The following is a 17,046-nucleotide window of genomic DNA, read 5'->3' on the forward strand; positions in this document are numbered from 1 at the left end:
TGTGGCTCTGAGGGTTCAGGTCAGAGTCCATCACTACTCCCAGGTTTCGGGCCTGATCGCTGGTTTTTAGTTGTAATAACTGAAGCTGTGCATTGACTCTAGATCATTCCTCTTTAGGTCCAAAAATAATAACTTCAGTTTTGTTTCTGTTCAGCTGGAGAAAGTTTTGGCACATCCACACATTTATCTGTTCACTGATTGGATTTGTTCTGAGTCACCTGGTGACATAGTAATGTAGAGCTGTGCATCATCCGTGTAGTTATGGTGGCTAATCTTAAGTCTTAATCTTGTTTCTTGTTATAACCTGAGTTAGTGGGAGCATGTAGTTATTGAATTAGAGGGGTCCACTTCAATGAGAAGTTACCTATTGAAACAAAGAAATCCCTGTTCTTTATGTAATATTCGAAACAACTGAGTACTGGACCAAAGAGTCCTACCCAACTTTCTGGTTCAACATTGTATGATTTAAAAATCATCCATCCATCCATTTTCTGTTCACCCTTTGTCCCCAGTGGGGTCGGGAGGGTTGCTGGTGCCTATCTCCAGCTACGTTCCGGGCGGGAGGCGGGGTTCACCCTGGACAGGTCGCCAGTCTGTCGCAGGGCAACACAAAGACATACAGGACAAACAACCATTCACACCTCTAGGGAGAATTTAGATAGACCAATTAACCTAACAGTCATGTTTTTGGACTGTGGGAGGAAGCCGGAGTACCCGGAGAGAACCCACGCATGCGCAGGGAGAACATGCAAACTCCATGCAGAAAGACCCCGGGCCAGGAATCGAACCCAGGACCTTCTTGCTGCAAGGCAACAGTGCTACCAACTGCGCCACTGTGCAGCCCATTTAAAAATCATACAATGTAAATTTTTAGGATGACTTTTTTAGTTTCTGTCTCATAGCTAGGATGTGCCTAGAATAAAAATTACTGCTGAAACTTAAGAAATTGGTGGTCTGTCAAATACTTATTTTCCCCACTTCACATACATGTATTGTGTGTTTGTCGTCTTTTAACTAAGTAAAACTTGAAAAAACGCTGAGAGAAATTGCTAATTGGAGATTGTACCTCCAATTGTACCTGCAAATGGAGGTGCAATTGTACGTTGTTGGAATCCTTTTATCCTTTATATATTTTTCCATATATAAAGTCTAAGCTGTTAAAGCAATAAAGAAAAACAGACAGATGATGGGTCAGGTTTAGGTTCCCACAACTGTCTCAGTGAACAGGTATCTCCATGACAGCGGATGAGCCGTGTGTGACAGGTGCTAAACAGATTACCTTGTCTGTAATAATCTCATCCACCTACAGCCATGCTGGGCCTGTCCAACTAAAATGATGATGTTGGATGACAGAATCCACAGGGGGAAGCTCCATTTGTCGAGCTACGAAACTGTCTGGATTACCACTCCGGAGCCACAGCATCATCATCATCACCCTAACAGGATAACACAGCATAATAAACTCCTTAAAATAATCAAACTTATTACAACCTAACCCTTGTTTAATACATCCGACTCAGCTTACTTGGTCTGGTATCCTCTAACAGTGGAGACACAAAAGAGAATAGCTTCCTAAGACAAGAGAATACAGGAAAGCAGATTGCGGTGCATTAATATTGGCATTAATTGGATTTGGAAATTACGCAGCTAATTTCTTCCAATGGCTCAGTGAAATATGTAGAAGCAAAAAAAAAAAAAAAGAAAGAAAAAAGGACATGGAAGTCTTAATTAATCGTCTCCGGCCCCGGCTTAATTAAAGTTTCCCAGTGTATGAAGGTAATGGGGGATAGATGAAACAATTGCAGAAACGCCCTCCCTTGCTGCCTCTGTAACAGAGTAGAGTCCGCTGAGGGTTCAGATTTTAGGGCCTTTGATTAACACACACACACACACACACGCACACACCCACACACACACACACACAACAGTCCCCATAACAGAAACCTTCTAGTTTCCATTGCTCCCAATGAGGGGTTCAGAATAATTAGCTAGGATCAAAACCAAAGAATCCATCCACTGAGACTTCAGCTGTTATACACAGTACCTCCACCAAACGCGCAACACGATACATAAAAGTTACAACATATTTCCTAGTGTGACTGTAAAGGGGCCTGGAATTAAAATAAGCAGTGTGTAATGGCACGTCACATGGGTTGTGCACTTTAGGATAATGTGAACAGAAAAGAAAAACTACTGATGATAGCTTCGAAAAAAGGATTTAAATACTATTACTGATGTCACTCAATAAATAATATGTAAATCTTTGAAGAAGTTTATATTATGATCATTAATTGTCTTTAAAAAAAGTTTTGACCAAAGTCCCTTCCTTATAAAAGTTAAAATGATTTCTGTCTTTTTATGTTCTAGTAGAAAGCAATGTCTTGGGGGAAATATGATGCTTGGTCCAGATCTTAGCAGTAAATCCAATCCACACAACAGCCCAGACTCGCTTCACGTAGTTAAATGTCATAATACTTCCTAAAATTAAGATAGTTTCTCCTACACATAGACTGAGGTGGCTCTAAAATATTTTAAATGGATCACTGAGATACCATGACGCACTCCTCTCTGAAAGAAAAGACTCCTCCTCAGGCTTCAAAAAGTCTGATCATTTCTGAACACACTTCTGAAAGAAACGACTCGCAGCGAGTCTTTCACTTCTTGGATTCTTTGCCGTCTCCTCAATAGCTTTTTGGGAATCGGGCGTTCTGTAATTTTCAGCTTCTTATCGTATTTCCATGCCGATGTACCGTATTTGACGGCCAAAACTGCTCATTAAAGCAGATGAGTGTTTTAAAGCGGTGATGCAATCTAAAGCAACCATCGCAGACGAGCTCGTGCCTGAATAAGCCTCAGCGCTGGCAAAGGGCGCCCTCTGCTGGAAACACATTTACCTTAAGAAGTGCAAAATAATAATAAAAAAAAAAAAACAGTTGTTTTATTTTAAAATCTGGTTTATTGACATGTGTATAGTGATTGTCTGTGCACCGGACAATTACAGAGGAACATGATATAAAATAATACAAAATAGCTGTACATAAGATATAGTCAAAGGAATGCATTGTTATTTGTGAGGTTTTTCGCTGTATTAGACACGTCAGCTACTCACTCACCTACATTAAGGAGAGCTTAGAAGTTGAGGAGTTTGAGGTCTCGCCATCTGGAATAAGGGTCAGTGAATACACATGAAAAAAAAAAACTACATTTGTGAAGAGCTTATGATATCACTGGTGGTATTGAACAAATTAACGCTGTGCTAAAATACTGTGAGAGGTTTGCTCAATACCTAAACGAAATAAAGAAAACAACACATGAACACCTATAAATCAACGAAGACTAAACTTAAGCAAATATTACAGAAGAGAAAAAGGAGCAAAGAAAGAGCAAAATGAGGGTGCTGCAACAGTTCATCCATCCACATGCCAAATTACAGGTGGAGATCTCGGGCACAATTCACTGAGGCTGGCACGATTCATAACCGCCAGCTGATATTTGCCTGTTGGAGTCAGTTTTTCCTCCTCCTTTTTTAATAACAGCACCCTTTCACACCTATTGGCACGCTTATTGAAGTAGATGCGTAGAGAGCCTGAAAATAAGCCCACCAAAGTTCTTGCTTTTGGACATCTTCAAAAAGATTGAAACCATTAATTTGACAAAAAAAATATACATATATATATATTTTGGTGACACATTTATTGAATTCCTAAGGATTCCTGTAAACTGGAGCAGTTTTGTCATTTAGGCTTTATAAGTTGATCCGTTTCCAGGAACATTTTAGTCAGTAATTTATGATTCTCTGGGGTATAAACTGGTTGCGACACAGAGGCACGTTTCTGTAAGCCGCTCTTCAAAACAGGAAAAACAAGAGACCACACCTGTCAGATTAGGTAGGTGTGTTGATCTTCATAGGTTAGGGGGGAGGCTAAAACAAAATAAATACTCCCATTTACAGTCAAAGCCATAATTAATCATCTTTTTGAATGACAGGAATTGTAACAAACAAGGCTAGACAGGGGCCCGAGATTTAGCTATAGTGAAGTCTCCATAGCAACCACACAATTTAAGGATTTACACGCGGTTTTACCAGAGGTGTCGATAACTGAGTATGGCGTATGCATATGGAAGTAGTTATTATCAATATAATATGACTTTCAGCTGGCACTGCAGCACAAAATCAACTTGGATCAGGGGTGTCCAAACTTTTTGCCACACAGGCTATAATGTTCAAGTTGAAAGGACTCACAGGCCATTTTTAATTTCTACCTGCTTATATTTTAAACTAAACATGCAATATTTTAGTGAAATAATCCAAGTGGTATGATTTTTGTAAATCTTTATCCAGAAATGTAAAAAAAAAAAAAAAGTCACAATTTGGATAAATTGTTTTCTACTTTCTTTTTAGTGTGTCATCATATGTGGTGTGGATCACAGGCTGCCCAAAAATAATTCCAAAGCTTGATGCCGTGTTTGAAATGCATCATGAGCTGGTAAGCCAATTATTTCAGGTGAGATATATTTGTTCAAAACTGCAAACGTATCTCAGTCTCAAGTCTTCTGGACACCACTGGTCATCAAGCCTTCTTTACCTCAAACAGCTGAATATATTCACAAACTTTCTGCTTTCTCTATGTTGCACTAGGGTTGCCCTGCCAGCTGTGACTCTGAGATCGCTAATCCTGAGCTACTGTTATTGTCACTACAACATGACTTATCCACCACACAATAAATCCGGCATTCAGGCTTCAAATGGGTAAAAAAAAAAAAAACACAAAAAGAAAACGCCACATTCCAAAAAACAGCACGTTTTGAAGTATTTTAGGACGCGTTTTTTTAACGGCTGAATGAAACGTGTGCCAAATCAATCAACATCCTGCAGAAGAATTATTGGAAAACGTTAGCATAGCAGTTCAAGAGGTGTCATTTATGAAGTTATATCAAGAATTGTTATTTTTTTAGGGACGCACGACATATCGACAATTACATAGACACTTGCTGATATTAGTAATTTTATGATATATTTGTCCAATAAATAAAACTGGGAGGATTTTTTTTCCCATCTTGTTGCGTTTGTTTTCGTAGGGGCAAGGGAGAATGTTGGTCATGTGACATTCAAAGTGATGCAGTGCAGGATTGTGGGTATTTTAACTGAAAGTGTGGTCATTTTGTTTAAGGTGTCAAAAAGGTAATGAAGTAATAAATAATATTGGTAAATATTGGTTATCAGCCACAACAGCGATAATAATATCGGATATCGTTACTGGCCCAAATTTTCATATCCGTGCATCCCAGTTTTTTTAAGACTCGTTTTCTTCATTTTCCCCTCGAAACAACAGCACAAAACTTTGAGAAAAGAAAAAAAAAGCGGTTTAACTTTTTGACTCGGAAGACAACCGTAATTGTGACATACTTGCTCAGCGTGAGTAACGAATTCGCAAACCACCGTGCAACGTTTCTGAATAAGTGTCCATGTAGCATAAATACTGTCCAGCGCATGCGAGCTGGACACGGCTCCCTTGTGAGCGTGTATAACTGACTTCTTCATGTCTTCCACACCTTTTCAAGCTAGTTCACCAAGCTACAGCATAATATCCAGTTACAAAAATAGCATCACAATATAGACCATTCAGTATGAGCACCAGCGAAGGCTAAACATAGCCCGAGTATTTGGCTACATTCATTGTCTGGGCAATGTTTCATGGTAGCAGTGTGGAAGTGGACACAGTGTTGGTAATGTCTTCTCATTCACGGGCTCTCCTAATCTACCGCACAGTTACAGCTGGGCACAACTTGCTCACACCATGTAGGAATAATTAACTAGACCCACTGCGAATAGAAAAATAGTTATTAGATTTTTTTTGTTTGTTTGTTTTAAACATTGTACATCTAAAAGAATTCCTCCCGCTTCCCTCAAAATAAAGCCCTCCCCCTTTTCTTAACAAAATAGTTTTTTTTTTCCCCCTTTGAAACAAAAGTTTTTTCTTTTTGAGGTCACACAAGAACAAACCGCACCGCCCCTTCCGTCACACCAACACGCACACTGTCAGAAGAAGTTCAGCGACCCGAGGTGCGTTCAGAATCGAAGCAGTTCAGAACCCGTCGACTTCCTTTAAGATGGCGAGGACGCTGCGCAGAATCTGGTGAACTGAACACACCTCTGGCTGACCTCTGAACCTGGAAAACCCTTTTTTATTTTTCTTCCCCTCGAGCTTCCAGGAACAGCCGACCGAACGCCTGGCTAGACCTAGAAAAAACACGTAGCTTATCTATGCAAGTGCTATTATTGCTTTGGAGAGTTGTGAAGTGAAGTGAACCCAGTTTTAATTCCCTGCCTTTGTTTATCCTCATTCTGCTTCATAACTGAGGTTACGGTACGGCTTCTCGCAAATGTATTGCTTTCCTTTTAACTTTTTCACAACTGGTTACAACCGTGAGCTTCATTGCACTTCGTTGGGGTTTTACACAAAGTAGTTTTTTCCAAACTTCTTTAAAAAAAACGGTGGCATGAATTTGTATTGAACCCCTCTGTGTGTGAATACTTTGTGAAACCACCATTTGCTCCACTTAAAGCTGCAGCCCTTTTACACTTACATTTTCCACATTCAACTTTTAAAAACTGATCATACATTTTTAAATAATGTCAAAGATTGAGGCCTAATTTGACTGGGTCATTTAGACACATGCATATTCTCTGACCTAAACCATTCCAATTGCTCTCTGACTGCATGTTGAAAGTAGTTTCCCTGCAGCGCCTGATATTTTTTGGGCCACAATTGACCTGTTTTTAGCTCCAACCGTCTTCCATCAACTCTGACAGTAACACAAACTAAAGTTTCTTCTCAAGATTCTTCCACAAAGGCCAGATTTGTGGTGTACACAAATATGCAGTCGACCCACTCTCTCATCTAAACTCTTTTTACCAATTAGATGACTTCTGGAGGCGCTTGGTGGGACTGGACTTTAGATATGGAGTTATCAGAGTAAATACAAAAGCACACCACACTTTTCAGATTTTGATTTGCAAAAAAAATAAAAAATTAACCAGAACCATTCATAATTTTTCTTCCACTCCCCAATTATCCCTTACTTTGTGCTGGTCTGTCACATAAAATCCTTTTTTTTTTAAATGACAAAATGTGAAAAAGTTTAACGTGTGCGAATACTTTTGAAAGGCGCCGTACGTAATGCTCACTCTGCCACTTAAGAGATCACCAAGGGGTTTCGTTTACAGGAGTATCTGTGCATAGATTTAACACTAAAAGGATTGGTGAAGACAAAGGAGAACAAAGTGCGCAATTAAATGGATCAGTTGGAACGTTCATATTTTAGTGTAGTTAAAGGGGGTAAGCCTTCCTGTTTCAGGCGCTAACATGAAAAACTGGGGAAGATAATGAGAGTAATTGAAGGAAGTAAAAGTTACGGCCACAGTGAAGCTGAGACCATTTCTGTTAAAAGGATCTTCAGGATGTGGCGACTTATGTAATATCAGCGGGAGACGTGCTAGTGGACTAAATGAACACAGCTGCAATTAATGCTGGAAAAGAGACAGTCAAGGCCATTTGTTTTGTATGTGCAAAAAAGCTACTTAACATTTCACACTCTGAAGAGAATTAAAAAGGATGTTTGAACCTGATAGTGTGTAGTTACAGTACAACGGGGCTGAGTCATCTTATAGTGAGGGATTTTTAAAAGCTCAAGCAGCATCACCGCAGATTCTCTTTACGTTCTACGTAACGAAAATTAGCCCACTCTGTTTTTGTTAGATTGGAAGACTCACTATCTACTTGTTAGCACTGATTAGTCTGTCATGTCCTCCTGATCTTGAAGCTCAGAAGGATAAACAAGGGGACGGATTGACATTCTGTAACACAACGTTGCGAGAGCGCGGTCGACCACTCAGAACGCATATGCTGCCCTGACAGCCATGCTCAACACTGAATTGATTCATCACTCATTGACGTTTGCCACGAGAATGAGGCTCAAGTAGCTTCCTGTGGTTGGGATGGTGGTTACTGAAGGTCCAGCTAGTCGATGGGGCCCTGGAAGATGAGCCGTATCCAGCCGGGGGTACCGAGGGCGGCGGAGCAGAAGGGGCAGACTGGCCTGAATGCGTGTGTCCCGTGGGGCAGAGGGGTCTCGGCCCAGTATTTGGCTGTCCTCTCCGAGCAGACGTGGCCGCACGGTACGAAGGCGTGAGTGGGCGCTCCGGCGTCCACGTACACGGCAGGCTCAGAGCCCAGCCACAGCGGCACGTAGGGGCCCACGCTTCTGCACAGGGGGCATTCTCGGCGCTTGGTGGAGCCCTCACCCTCCCCGGGGTCCTCCACCCTCTCAGATCTCTGGCCCCAGTCGTGGCGTCCGTGGACGTGGCCGCACGTGAGGTAGACCCAGGGCTGACGCTCTTCAAGGCTGCGGCAACAAATCAACTCGACGTAACGTCACGCAATTCCTTGTATGTTTGTAACAATGCAGCACTGGTAAAAATTGGTGTTAATCAGGGTCTCTGCAGGTTTCATCAACTCAAATTTAAGACTTTTTAAGACCTTATGAGGCTATTATGAAAATTAAGGCCTGTATCGCTATAAATGTACTATGTATGTATATATATATATATATATATATATATATATACTGCTCAAAAAAATAAAGGGAACACTTTAAGTGTTAAACACCTGTTTAAGTGTTCCCTTTATTTTTTTGAGCAGTGTATATATATATATATATATATATATATATATATATATATATATATATATGTACATACATTTAAGACTTTTTAAGGATGTGCATTTTGCAAAAATTTTGCTTGTACCCATGATAAACGCAAAACTTTTGCCAGCTTACTAGCAAAGATGTATTAGCATCAGGCTTCCTGTAGCCGCAAGCACCTCGTTCCACACAACTCACTGTTCTCAATTTCTGGGTGTGACTCAAACTTTTGCCAAATAGAAAAGTCACGCGAGAAACAAAACCCAACTACATAGCATATGCAAGATTAAATAGTCTTACCACGACAAACCTTAGGACCTGTATCATGGTAAATGTACAATATGCATATGTATGTATATTTATTTTGTGAAAACGTGCTCATTCCCATGATAAACGCAAAAAGTAAGCTAGCTAACAAAGGTGTATTTAGCTGCTAGTTACCTGCAGCCTCTGCCGCCTCGAGTCACTCAAACTTTTGCCTGACAGAAAAAGTCAGGCAAGAAAAAAACAAACTACATAGTATTTGTGAGATTAGATAATCCGGCCACAACAAAATTTAAGACCTGTGATTAACATATTTAAGGTAAAATGGAAAAAAAGTATTAATTTAAGACATTTTAAACCCTTGATTTCAGATACATATATTTAAGATTTTTTAAGGATGCACGGACATCCTGTTAATAATTTATACTGTCGCCTTTTGCAAACAGGAAATCCAATAATGAACTCCTGATAAAAGTTATTAACACTAAATCAAATAACAGCAGCCTCACCTGTGGCTGCGTGGTAAGCTTGGGAAGGCCAGCGTGCTGAGGCCTACAGGACACTGGGGTCGGGACGCGTTTAGTTCTTGACGAAGGGCCTCCAGGTGACGCAGGGTGGGAGCGCGCATCAGTCCCTCCCCGGTGCGCCACAGCAGAGTGGCGCCGCAAAGATCCACCAGGGAGCCGTCCCGCAGTGCGCTGCTCTCCCCTTCTGCCTGCATACAGACAGGGATATACCTACAATTCGACCCAAACCAGATCTACGGAGCAAACCATCGCTGAGGTGACTCACCAGTTTGCCCCGACTGGGCCCAGAGCGAGTTTCTCTGAGGGCATAGACATCTCCGCACACAGAAATCTCCCTCCACAGACCCTGCTTGGGGTCCTGCGGGAAACCTTCCGGATGCATCACCAGCACCCCGTTGGTGGTGAGGCCGTCCATGTGGCCGTCAGGATTTTTCCACTTGGTTGCTTTCTCCTAGTGATGAGAGCGCCGCGTCAGCATTTAAAAACAGAAAGCACCTCCGTGCGGTATTGTTATCACACTCACCCCTAAAAAGATATTTTTAGACGAGTCAAAGCCTGCGGCGTAAATGCGTGCGGTGTAGGGCGGGTTGCGCTCGCACACCACTCTGCAGGCAAAGCGGGAGATGGTGCTGGGAGCGATGGAGGGGTCATCTCCTTCTGTCCCCCCTCCGGAGGTGTCGGTCACCACAAAGTCAATGGGACTTTCTGTGGACCGTCCGATCTGCATGAGAAACAAAATTCTCTCATGTTTCATTATAGTTTTAAAATAAACCAAACCTACAATTTGTTACTATTGATGTTAAAAAATGACTGCTGAATCGGTTAATAAATAATCTCTTGTAGTTTCCAACTAGGTCTCTGAAGTTTACTGAGAATTTGAACCATGATTGTTTATGTTTTTAATTATTAAAAAGGAAATGGAAATCCAGTTCATCATTTACAGGAAATAAAGCAAAAACAAAACACAAAAAAACAGCCTAAGTTTTAAGACAAAAATAGATTTTCTTTGAAAATTATTTTTAGCACTTAATCGTCGCAACTTTGAACTGAAATAATCTGCCTAGTTTCATGTTGCATTACATAAGAGCGTTTGCGGAGAAACCTGCACATGATCACGCAGGTATCAGGAAGAGCATGTTTTAAAAAAGAAACGCAACTGTGTCTTAAAGATTATTTTGTGTGTTTTACCTGGAACATGTCTGTGCTGTTGTCATGGCAATACTCCACCACCACAGTCTGGTTACGGGACAGTGTGAAAGAGATGCTGTGCTGCCCTCTGCTGTGGACCGCCTGCAACATGAAAGCAGCAACAAGAAGCATAAGCACGCTACAACTTTTATTTTCACCACTGAAAACAAAATGAACAGTTTCAGTTTGGTAAAAAAAAATAAAATAAAAAAAATCTACAGTAATTTGACCAGATAATGGTAAATCTTTTATTATGTATGTTCCCAAGAAACCCAAGTTGGAAGACATAAGGGACAGAGCACAAAAACGCCATTCTTCACAAGTTCACATCCTGCCTCTGACAGGCAAACAAAGGTCAACAGACGATCAAAGGCAGGAAACTTACAAGCCGTTTTAGCGTGCAAGCACGCATACCTTGCTGTCCTGCGGCGTGTTGAGGATGTGCACAGCACTGGGTTTGACGCCGTTGGCCTTGGCCCTTCGGTAAAGAGCGAAGCGGCTCTTTCTGCGCCCGCGGTCTCCGCTCGGCAGAGAGCCATTGTACCTGGAGACGGACAAGGAAATCAGAACATTGCAATAAATCGCTGTTCTTTCAGGCGATCTGTAGTGTTAAATGACACAAGAGAGGCCAAACATACAGCCTAGCCAGTTCACTGGTCTATTATAGCTTAGTTTCAAACATATTTGTAAATGAAACAAGTTTTTTTTTTGTTTTACTGCATCTTTGTATGTGATGCTGCCAACTCTGAGCAGTCATGCAGCTCTTTGGAGGTATGTTCTTTTATTCCCTTGAAATTAATTAAATGAGACAAACAGCTAGCTGTTGCAATGAGTCACTCAGCTGGAGCAGTCGTCTGAAACCAATGCAATCATCAAGATGTGCTTTAACTGAAACTTTAACTCTGTTACTTTTGCCTGACTACAACTGTCTAAAAAATGTTTATTATATTCTCGGTACTGAAGTTATATTTCAGAATAAAAGCACATTTGTTTGAATATAAGCCACGTGTGACATTAAACTTTGTTGGAGAGCTGGTACAGACGAATCTAAAGCGATTCTCGCAGTTTTTAAGCTGCGTAAAACATCATTTTTACGATTTGGGTTCTCACAGAACGCGTTATGCTACTTTCGCTAATCAGCAGAATTTGGTCATTATCAAAACCACTTGGGGGGAGGGAGAGACACAGCGCACCAGAAGACTGTCAAAAGATTCATCAACTGCCCATATTGGCCCACAGATACGAGCGTTGGGAAAGTATTCATCCTCTTCGCAATTTTCAGTATTTTATTGGATAGATCAACAAAAAGCAGAGTTTACAAGGGACTTGAGATTGGCAAAGAGGCTCACTGTCTATGTGGAAAACAACACTAAGCCTACAACCAGAGTTTTAATGAAATGGTTTAGGTCAAAGCATATTCCTGTGTTAGAATGGCCTAGTTAAAGAAAAAAAACAACCTTACAGTCTGTGGAAATGTTTTGAAATCGCTGTATACAGATGGTTTTCCTTCCATCTAACTTTAAGGAATAAAGTGAAAACAATTACAACTAGAAGAAAAAAAAGCAAAATGTTGAATCAGGGGGTTGTATACAGATGGATACCAAACTATGTGTTTGTATGTGTAATAAATTTGGAAATTCAAGTGTCACTTTCTTTTTACTGAATATTTATCCACTGTTTTGGGGTTGGTTTGTCACATGAAATTCCAAAACAATATATAGAAGTTTGTTTGTTTTTGGCAAAATATGAAAAAGCTCAAATGGGGAGAATATTTTTGTACTGTTAGAAAGCAACGAGTGCTGAGGCAGTTAAAGCTCTAGTGAAAGTATAATTTAATCATATCTATAGGAATCAAAAACAACTCCACCTAAAGAGAAACACATTTCCTCATATCAGTGTAAATACAGCCAAAACCTTCTTATATCCATCTTATTTTTCTTTTACAAATTGAACTAATTTTAACCAGACCAATCAAAGTGAATTTACCAAGACGACATTTCGAACAAGTCACCAGTAGTGCAGCATTGTTTAAATCAAGGAGCATGACTCAAAGTTAACCTGAGGTCTTCATGTCCGGGCCAGTCAACTCAAACTAATCTGGGTCAGGATGAAACAGGACACATAAGGACAGAGTTCAATGGGGTCTGAGTAACAAGATACAGATGTGATACAAGGCAGGACATTAGAGATCTTAAGAGAAAATATCTAGAGAAAATGGACAAGAGGAAATGGAGTACATGGGACAGAAACGGCATAAAAGCAGCCAGAATCTAATTTGAAAAATCAGAACCAGAAGCATAAATCCTAAACAACACCAGACCGGGAGATCCAGATCCTCATGGTACATCTGTGGACCATGACCACGCAACACGCATGTGCAAAGACCGTATGAAATATTTACTCCTTCTGCCCCTCAACACGGGGTTTATTTTTGTTAAGGCCGAGCCACCACAGACCGGGAGCCTGCTTCCGTCAAAGCTGATACTCAGCAGAACGGGAGGGCCGGGAGCGAGGGGACTGGGTCGGAAGGCACCACGGGGTTGTGGACGAGAACGCGCGCAGAGGCAGATGTTTGAAATGCTGACGAGTGTGGGCGAACTCTGCTGGACGTGGTGCATCGTACGGAGACTAGTAAAGGCAACGAGTGTTGGCAGGATGAGACTGCACAGAGCACACGGACCGCAGTGAGGCAGGCATCAACCGCAGAGGCCATGTGAGCGTCAGCGGCTGACCTTATCCATGTAAAAGCGCACATGCACAAAACAGGCCTGGGAGTAATGATATCAGACAGGAAGCAGAAGAAAGAAAGGCCTGTTTAAACATATTTCATCTGATTTTTAAAGGGTGGGGGGACAACAAGTCCTACCAAAAACATATTCTAGGATCGATTTAGTAAAAACATTATGCTATACCTAATAACCGTACAGTATTTTCTGTTGTAATATTGTATAGTATATTGTTAATCTTTAAGAACATTTTTACAACTGAGTTTCCTTTTTGAGAGACAATAAAGCCTGTTTCTATTCTCTTCAATACTTTTCAGCTTTGAAGAAAACTGAAAAGTTGGTGGAATAATTTATTCCAATAACACATAATTATTACTTGGAGACATTTTAAAATTTTCTGTCAATTTTTTACCATTTTTTAACTCACAAACACAGTGGGTTGACAATAGCAGGTTTTCTGGGGGAAACCCGGCTCTTCTATTATATTCTTCTATGAATGTTTCTTTTCCTGGCATAATCAGATTATAATCACTGAATGAAAGATAACAGGATCTGAAATTGAGCAATTTCAAATGCTCGTAGTAGCATAATTTGAGAAAATAAATGCCAGTTTCATTGTATTCACATTTTTAAAAAACAAAAATATATTATCATATGTTTTTAGTTTTATAACAGTGCTACTTCATAAGAGGGCTTGGTGGAGGTATAGTTTTTTTGTAACTAGAAACATTTTCAGAAAGCTTAAATAGCCTTTTGTAGGTAAGAGAAACACCATTCTTTAAGCCAGCAACTGACCAACAGAGCTGTGTTACTCTATGTTCAGCACCGTCAGAGTAAACTCACCACTGGTGTTGGTTAACCATTGTAGGTATTTCAGTAAAAAGTATTATCCTGCAACTTCTTGAACAGTAATTGAGAATTTACAGGTCGAAGCTTAACGGCAGCCAGAAATCGGTATCAGTCAGCAGAAGCCTGATTTGTCCCCCTCTGGTTTTATATTACGGGATGCAGAACTGGAAAAGGCTCTCACTTGTTACTCATCCTGATCTTAAGGATGTAAAGGGGAGCTCTGTTCAAACAGACAGATAACAAGGCGGCGGCGGGGGCAACTAATCGGTATGCTGATGAGAGCAACCACAGCCTCCTCTCTATGTTCATCCGAAGAGAAGGAAGAGATAGGCCATTAGGTCACTTATCTTTGGCAGACACAGGAAGCTCTGCATTAGCAGAGTTTGGTTAAGATGGTGCATTTGTGTGTGTGTGTGTGTATATATGGGTGTGTGTGTGTGTGTGTATATATATATATATATGTGTGTGTGTGTGTGTGTGTTGTGGCATTTATGGTCCCTGCAGACCAGCGTGCAGCTGTAGGGGCTGGAGCTGCTGTGGAAGCCGGTGGCTGTCATCAGCACATCCTGCCCACTGCATGCATGTGTGCGCTAGAGATGGAAAGGGGCTTTTCTCCTCCTCCACTTCCTCTTCATCATCCTACTTCACCTCCTCCGCCTTCATCCCTGGCATGAATCAGACTGAGACGATTTTTTATCAATTCTTAATAACCAGACCCCAATAAATAAATGAACATATATATATATATATATATATATATATATATATAAGTGAGGTGCATGCATATGTCTGACAATGGTTTGCTCCTCAGACCTACTTTTAGGCAGTCACGGATCCAGCAGTGGATGACATCATTGGGATTTTCAGCCTGCTCACCCCCACTACAACCATTGATGAATAAGCGGCTACCACCGTAGTAGCCTTCTTATGTAGTAAAGCAACTGCAGATTTTGCATGATTTACACTGAAATCTGTATTTTTATATTAAGTGCTGGGATATTATTCATAAATGCTGCTCGGTTTATTCGCCAAACCTACTTTGTATCACTATTAAGCTGTCAGACTATTGGCGGAACCGACGGGCATGTGTAATAAATGAACCTAACTATGTTACTACAATACAGCTGGTGTCGAAAAACAATGTTAAGAGCGACATATTGTGAGTAAACCCGGATTTAACACGTCGCATCACGGATTACCGTGTTAACGGGGCTCCCACGCGTTTAAAATGATTTGCCGCTGGAGCGTTATTCCCCCTCAACCGTTAACGTTAACAGAAGGACTTACCCCAAAATGACCAGCTCTCCGTATTTCACCGGGTCTTTAACGGGCACATCATCGTCTCCGTCCCTTTTCGGCGAATTCATCAGACTGGACTCCTCCAATGAAAAGGGAAAAATAAGAAAAGAAAAGAAAGAAGCAGAAAACCTCGAGCAGTGGGGAAAAAAAAAAAAAAAAACAAGAATAGTGAGGAGATAATAAAACAAAGCTAACACACTCGAAACTATATTTGGTTGGTGGTCTTATCAAAGTTTGGGCACAGTTGGGTAAAGTTTTAACAGACGTCCCGGTGTTTGTTTTATCGTTTTAATCCTGCGAAGAAGCATCTTTTCTGGCGGTTAAGGCCAGTGGGAAGCTAGTTTGTATCGCGGTAAATCTGTTCAGTAGCATAGGGTACAACAACGGCTAACGGCGGGGTGTAAGACGTACCAACTTTTTCAGGAGGGTAGGAATTCACAATGTGCTTTACATATTTTATAAACCGTCGTTCTATACGCTTATTTTAATTCCGTATTTCTTACAACGTATTTAAATTCCACTAGTTCGTATGAATTAAAGAAAAGACGTGTTGGTATTTTAAAAAGCGAGCGAGCTGAAAAACGAACACCACCTTCATGAGTCCAAATGGTTTCTTCCATCGAGAGACTCCGGCTCCCACTGACGGAATAAAATGAGGCGTTTGGAAATTCGCAGGAAGCGCTTGTGTCCCAAGGCATATTGATGGATTCTGCAGTTTCTAAGCTGATAATATACACCTTCTAATTTAATGTCCGGCCATAAAGCGCTAGTACTGTTGTAGTTCATTGTAAAGTCTGACGTAATGAGTCTCTTTGCGGGCAGAGGGAAGATGTGGGCGAGCATTAGCGGACTCCAGAAAGAACCTCTTCGCCGTATTTCATATGGGAGCTGAAACACAAACATAAACCAGCTTGAGGTTTTGAATCTCTGTCATCTCTTTCCCTCCTCCCCACACACACTCACTTCACTCATACTCTTGTCACAAAGTGTAGTAAACTATAACGTTGTAACCACATGAGGGCAGTGTAGAGGCAAAATAAACAGGCCAGTCTATTAAATTAGTTGGTTCTTGTTGCTGTAAATAATTGGTAAGCTACTTAGGACTACTTTTTGGTGTTTTTCCCTTAAGTATTTCTTAAGGTTTGATTGGCTGCTGCAATTGATTTAAAAATGATTGTGTTTTCAGTTTCTGGTTGCTGTCATGTTTTATTATTTTAATATTGACAACATTTGTGTAAGTAATTACAAACAAATTCATAATTCTTTATTATTAATTTGTGGTTTTGTATTTTCTCATTAAACATTTAAGATAAGAAGTATTTAGTTTTTATCATTTATATTGATGCTTATTGATTTAACTATGCATATAGTCATTCTTTTTCACTTGCTAGATGTAACAACTGACATTTATGTAAAAAATTTATTTTTACATTTAGCATATTCGTGTTTCATTTCAGTCAATGGGTTTTAGAAACTGTTCGTTTAAA

General features: G+C 40.6%; 1 protein-coding gene across 1 annotated transcript; it reads right to left on the bottom strand.

Moving 5' to 3' along the window:
• Positions 1-7,548: 7,548 nt before the first annotated feature.
• On the bottom strand, positions 7,549-16,764 carry LOC116733793 (E3 ubiquitin-protein ligase pellino homolog 2). Its single transcript, XM_032584627.1, has 7 exons — positions 15,548-16,764; positions 11,100-11,229; positions 10,686-10,787; positions 10,021-10,218; positions 9,763-9,948; positions 9,480-9,685; positions 7,549-8,406 (listed from the first exon to the last, which is right to left on the bottom strand). The coding sequence occupies exons 1-7, from the start codon at positions 15,625-15,627 to the stop codon at positions 8,022-8,024; spliced, it is 1,287 nt and encodes a 428-aa protein (XP_032440518.1). The 5' UTR covers positions 15,628-16,764; the 3' UTR covers positions 7,549-8,021.
• Between the last annotated feature and the right edge of the window lie 282 nt (positions 16,765-17,046).

This window comes from Xiphophorus hellerii, chromosome 15 (assembly GCF_003331165.1).
Source record: "Xiphophorus hellerii strain 12219 chromosome 15, Xiphophorus_hellerii-4.1, whole genome shotgun sequence".
In the NCBI taxonomy this organism is placed as follows: Eukaryota; Metazoa; Chordata; class Actinopteri; order Cyprinodontiformes; family Poeciliidae; genus Xiphophorus; species Xiphophorus hellerii.

Coding starts and splice junctions, on each gene's coding strand:
- LOC116733793 (XM_032584627.1), bottom strand. CDS start 15,627: ATGAATTCGCCGAAAAGGGACGGAGACGATGATGTGCCCGTTAAAGAC. Junction 10,788..11,099: donor ACACGCCGCAGGACAGCAAG/GTATGCGTGCTT, acceptor TTCATGTTGCAG/GCGGTCCACAGCAGAGGGCA. Junction 10,219..10,685: donor ACAGCACAGACATGTTCCAG/GTAAAACACACA, acceptor TTTCTCATGCAG/ATCGGACGGTCCACAGAAAG.